This window comes from Mus pahari, chromosome 12, assembly GCF_900095145.1.
Source record: "Mus pahari chromosome 12, PAHARI_EIJ_v1.1, whole genome shotgun sequence".
NCBI lineage: Eukaryota > Metazoa > Chordata > Mammalia > Rodentia > Muridae > Mus > Mus pahari.
In genome coordinates, this window is record NC_034601.1 from 31112015 (window position 1) to 31117968 (window position 5954).

Here is a 5954-nt window from a genome sequence, read left to right on the forward strand (position 1 = left end):
TGCTTTTTGCATTTTCTTTGACTGTTGTGTCAATGTTTTCTATGGTCTCTTCTGCATCTGAGATTCTCTCTTCTATCTTCTGTATTCTGTTGGCGATTCTTGCATCTATGACTCCTGATCTCTTTCCTAGGATTTTTAAATCCAGCTTTGTCTTCCTTTGTGATTTCTTTATTGTTTCTATTTCTATTTTTAGATCTGGTTTTGTTCATTTCCTTCACCTGTTTTAGCTGTTTACCTGTGTTCTCCTGCATTTCTTTTTCTTTTTCTGATTTTTTGAGACAGGGTTTCTCTGTTTAGCCCTGGCTGTCCTGGAACTCACTTTGTAGACCAGACTGGCCTCTAATTCAGAAATCTACCTGTCTCTGCCTCCTGAGTGCTGGGATTAAAGGCATGTGCCACCACGCCCAGCTTCTCCTACATTTCTTTAAGGGAGTTATTTATGTCCTTCTTAAAGTCCTCTGTCATCATCCTGAGAAGTGATTTTAGATCTGAATCTTGCTTTTCCAGTGTGTTGGGGTATCCAGGAGTTTCTATGGTGGGAGAATTGGGTTCTGATGATGCCAGATAACCTCGGTTTCTGTTGCTTATGTTCTTATGCTTGCCTCCCACCATCTGATTATCTCTAGTGCTCCCTTCCCTGCTATATCTGACTGGAGCCTGTCTTTCCTGTGATCCTGGTTGTGTCAGAACTCCTCATAGTTCAGCTGTCTCTGTGATCCTGTGTTCTAGGCTCCAGTGATCCTGATGTCCTCGGTTTGTCAGAGCTCTTGGGAGTCAAGCTGCCTCTGGGACCCTGAGATCCTGGTGTGACCAAGCCCCTGTGATCCTGTGATCCCGTGATCCTGGGTGTGTTAGAAGACCTGGGAGTGGAGCTTCCTCTGGGTGTTATGAGACTGGCTGCAGAGTTCACACCCAAGGGTTTTTCAGGGCACCAGCCCAGACCAGAAGGAACCTGTGCCACTGGTCAGGCAGAGTTCATAGGTGCCTGGGTCCCGCTGGTCCCAGTTATCACCTGGTGTTGGAGCAAATGTTGTGTCCTTCTCACCTCTGATCCTCAAATGAAGATGTATTACAATTTGGTTATTGATCAAACTAAGTCATTAAAAAGACACTTGTCTTTCACCTGCTCAAACAAGAAGCAAAAATTCATCCTTAAGTGATCTGTGCACCTTGTAGTATCCATACAAATATCTTTATAGAACTAAATATTGGTTGTGAGATTTATATATTACAGAAAGAAACATCAACAATACAGCTATGGCAAGATTCACTCTTGGGAACGTGGAGATGACCTGCTGTTCCAGCTCCCTGCCTGATCCTGCCTCACCTGATGGTGTTTCCAGAGATGGTCCCAGAACAGCTTCAGGAATGAGTGCTAATCCCCCATGACCTCAGTTCATGCAGCCTTTCATATGGTTCCAGTCAGGATGTCAGTTAAGTCCTGGACTCTCTCAGCACACAGAGACTGGCAGCAAGTGCTACAGATAGCTTTCTACTTCAAGTCTACTCATCTTTTTTTTTTTTTCCTAATTTTTTTGCCCCAATCCACCCCTTAAAAAGAAAGAAAGAAAGAAAGAAAGAAAGAAAGAAAGAAAGAAAGAAAGAAAGAAAGAAAGAAATTCGTAGCCCCATCTCAACAGGAAGCAGTCATAAAAAAAAAATCATTGACACAATCCCTTAAGTTAGGGTGCCTAGTTTAGTTATTTTATAAGTTATAGATGTCATTTTAAGGTATAATTTAGAAATGGTTGTAATTTTGGACAGGGAGAACTTAGACTCGGGGATATCTATATTTCCTTTCTTTTCTTTATTCTTACTTCTTTTTTAGGTAAAGGGAAGGAGGTTGAAAAGAAAAAAAAGGGGGTGGGTGGGATAGAGTAATATTACTGAAATTAGATAAATGGGATAGATAACTTAATTTACTCTTAGACAAAACATTTCGTAGCTGTAACCTTACATTGGTAAAAACCCTTATACTATGATACAGAATTGAGGTTATATCTTTTACATTGGTACAGAATTTTGGATACTAATGTAAGTTCAAGGTTTTTATTGGTGTAAATCTTTATACACTGATACAAAATTTTAAATTAATTTTGTTTCTCGTAGATAGGGACTGTGCCTATGCAACTCATTTAAGAATACAGGGCTTAGACCCAGTCCTTTTTAATAGCTGCTATTACAAAATGTTTAAAATTATTAATTAATACAAGTTAATAGTCAGTCAAACTCATGGTCATGTTAGATTCTAATTTAATTATTTACAATAAAGTGTTTTCAAGGTTACTCAAGTAGTAAATAGCTAGAAATAACAATGCCTAACAATTCAGTTATGCCATATGTAGAGAGATGGTCTTCAAAAGCAACAAAGTATAACATTCAATGTTACTTGGTAAATAATAGATCTTTTGACTATGAGACATGCCTGCTCCTGACAGTACTCCCATCCATTTCAAGGAAGGAAATGAACATCATTATCTACATATGGAGTTGCTTCAATTGTGACAAGCTAGCCACTGGACAAGAAATGCCCTAATTTCATCTACAGACAGAACACTGCCCAAAAAGGACAAACAGACACAGGATAGTCAATTGCTATGCTCTGCCAAGATAAAGTAAGCTAGTTCTTCATAATTTCTACTTCATTTAAGGTCTCTCAGATTCTCTGGGCTAAAAGGCTGAACACAGATGCTCCAACTTTATAAGAAGTATTGGGGACTGTCCAGGCAGTCAGCTGTCTCTGCCAGTTGTTTAAGTTTTGGAATCTGTGTTTTTTGTGCTTCCTACATATTCAAGTAATATTTATTTCCTTCTCAAATCTCTGACAGGGAAGAATATACTAGTTATGATCTCACAATTGAACTTAAGTTGTTTAACGTTAAAGAACACATTCTAGACTTGAAAGGATGGTTTTCAGATGGTAATAAAAGTTAAAATCACAAGATTTTTTTTTTGTTTGTTTGTTTTGGTTTGGTTTTTTGAGACACCACCGTGGTGGCGCACGCTTTTAATCCCAGCATTTGGGAGGCAGAGGCAGGCGGATTTCTGAGTTCAAGGCCAGCCTGGTCTACAGAGTGAGTTCCAGGACAGCCAGGGCTATACAAAGAAACCCTGTCTCAAAAAACCAAAAAAAAAAAAAAAAAAAAAAAAGTTGAAATCAAACATGATTTAGGTACAGAATTCTAAGGTCTTTAAGTTAGGATAGATCACAGAATACTTTACCTAAATTGTCAAATATAATGGACTGGATGTTATAAGTGTATACCATACTTTATAATTTACATAATTGTTTTAATTGTGTTCAAATTATATCTAAGAGAAAAGAGCCTTTTATTAGACTCCTGGTACTCACTAGTGCAAATTCCCCCTGAACTAAAATGGGGAATTGTTGAGGTTTTGTCTTTTACTGATTATTGTAATGCTGACCTCCAGGATTTGGAGTCTGCACATACCCTGAGGGACCCTGCCCCCACTTCATTATATTTGGTAAATAAAAATGCCAGCAGCCAATAGTTGTGGAGAAGAGACATAGGTGGGGTTCAGGTTTCCCCAGGCTAGAGACCACGAGGAAGGAACAGGAGGAGAGAGAGCTGCCATGGTCTAGAAGCCAAGAGAATATGGTCCAGAGGGCTGTCTTATGAGCAGTACAGATGAAACATAATAAGTAATAGCGGGTTATGGAGGGTAGGTAGTTGCCAGCTATAATGCTGCCTAAGGCATATTAAAAATACATAAGATGTGTATTTTATCTGAGAACATAACTTGTCTAAGGTGGGAAGAAAGCCCACACTGGAATTTTAAAATTTTCTTTTACTACATTTTATTAAAGATTACATTATTGTAACAACTTTAGAGGCTTGAGTAGGTCCTGGGGACTAGATGTCAGTGTGTCACTCGTGTACATTTCCTGGTCTTGATTGTTGGTTTTTGGCTATGCAGGAGAATGGTCTTGTGGGAAGCTCAACTATTTGTGCTACTGAGTACCAGGAAGCTTTTGTTGGTGATGGAGAAATCAGTGCAACTGACTGACTCTCACGTGTGAGGGAAGCATGGGGGAAGGGAGAGGGCAGCTTCTTTATACATTAGGATTGTTTTAAAACATGACTTACAAAATACAAATTTAATTTTCAAATATGAAGGCAGATTTGACATGCTGGGTCCTGGGCAACCGAAGGGATCAAGGAGTGAGCTTCCCTGACAGACATCAGTGCACATGCAGTGAGGATGGGGTGGTAAGACCCTTTATGCAGCTGCAACTGAGCCGTAGTCTTTATAAGGTTTCTAGCTGGAATCATTTATTGTGGAGTTCTGAACCATGAACACTGTGCTCTCTTTGGCAGCATGTATATTAACAATTGGAATGACACAGAGATTACCATGGCCTTTGCCCAAGAAGGGCACACAAATTCAAGAAACAATTCACATTTAAAAATAATTGTTTAGAAAGTAACTGAGTAATGAGGGAAGAAACGGTTATTTCAAGATTGCTTCTTTATTGATGGCCAAATTTCTTTACAATGAGAGGAATCACATCACTTTAGAATTTGCTGCTTAGAAGTAGGTCAGCTCATCATTCTCGGTTTTGTTAGTCTGATAACCACTAAGTTCATAATTACTCTCTCCAGAAGGACTCTTGAAGACTTTTAAGTGGATGAAACAGCCACCCCCTACATCCACCTGAAAGACATAAAAGAAGAAAGAAAAAAGAAAGAGAGAGAGAGAGAGAGAGAGAGAGAGAGAGAGAGAGAGAGAGAGAGAGAGAAAGGAAGGGAGAAAGAAAGAAAGAAAGAAAGAAAGAAAGAAAGAAAGAAAGAAAGAAAGAAAGAAAGAAAGAAAGAAAGAAAGAGAGAGAGAAAGAAAGAAAGGGAAATTATTTACATGGATCTCCATTCTGTAACAGATTTTCTTTCTTGTTAAGACTTAATGTACTAAGGTCTCCTAAAACACCACTTCTGGCCCAAGCCAGGTTCCATGAACTGAACTTCCATCAACTTGTATGTTAGGAAAAAGAGCAGCTAACAGTATGGTGGTAAACATATTTCCTAGATTTATTTTTAATACCTTTTAGAAAAGGATTTTATTTAACTTATTTGTATTTACGTGCATCATATGCATGCAGTGCCTGAAGACATCAGAAGAGGGGGTCAGATCTCCCAAACTGGAATTTGAGATGGTTGTGAGCTGCCATGTACGTGGTGAGACCCAAACCCAGGTCCTCTGCAAGAATAGCCAGTGCTCCTACCCACCAACCCATTTCTCTATCTGAATTTTCATTAAAATCTTGGCACAGATTACATTTCAGAGTTACATTTTATTTTCCTCATGCCTGGAACAAGAACAGAGGGCAGCCTATATTTTTGGTGATTCTATTTTCTGCCTTCTACGTTGAAGGAAAAAAGGGGCTTAGTTTTATTTTATGGATTTTTTTTAATGAGGATTAGGTAAAGAGGGGTGTGGCTTGCTTGTAAGTATGAACAGATTAAACAAGCAGAATAATGGAGCAAAGATCAACCCTGGACAACCTAACATTGAAGTTTATGGTACTCTAATACTGTCTTAGTAGGGATTCAAGACAGATCGAAAACCCTACCGGTAACAAATGAAATATGGCTGAGAGCAATGGGGTCAAGAGCCATCCTGCAGGAGGGAAGGAGAGAACTAAGGTCCAATAGCAAAATGGAGGGTGAGGGAGAGAGCCAGGGGTGGAGGGGTGTGGCTGGGGTTGGGAAGCAAGCAACCACAGTGAAATAGTGTGAGAAATTTCCAATATCGTTTTCTGATGAAACTTTTTATTAATGAAATATGTGAGGGAGTTAATATGAAATGTTCATATTTGGATAATCAAAGTTGTAGTGGCCTGGTTGTCAACTTGACTATATTTGAAATGAACTACAATCCAGAATTGGAAGGCTCACCAGTGAACCTAATCTGGAGACTGGGAGATAGAAGTTTCT

At 39.1% G+C, this 5954-nt stretch overlaps 1 protein-coding gene and 1 non-coding gene across 3 annotated transcripts in view; one reads left to right on the forward strand and one right to left on the reverse strand.

Annotated features, from left to right (window-relative positions):
* Window positions 1-4324: 4324 nt before the first annotated feature.
* On the forward strand, window positions 4325-4429 carry LOC115065188. Its single transcript, XR_003844976.1, has one exon. It is a non-coding gene; the product is annotated as a U6 spliceosomal RNA (small nuclear RNA).
* Window positions 4430-4480: 51 nt separating this feature from the next.
* Csta (cystatin A) overlaps window positions 4481-5954 on the reverse strand; it is a 331127-nt gene continuing 329653 nt past the window's right edge. Inside the window, exon 3 of one of the 2 annotated variants that reach the window (XM_021209633.1) lies at window positions 4481-4677. In XM_021209633.1, the coding sequence (XP_021065292.1) occupies window positions 4552-4677 (126 nt within the window). In that variant the 3' untranslated portion in view covers window positions 4481-4551. The remainder of the gene's footprint in view (window positions 4678-5954) is intronic. The other variant, XM_021209632.1, reaches the window with a different exon arrangement.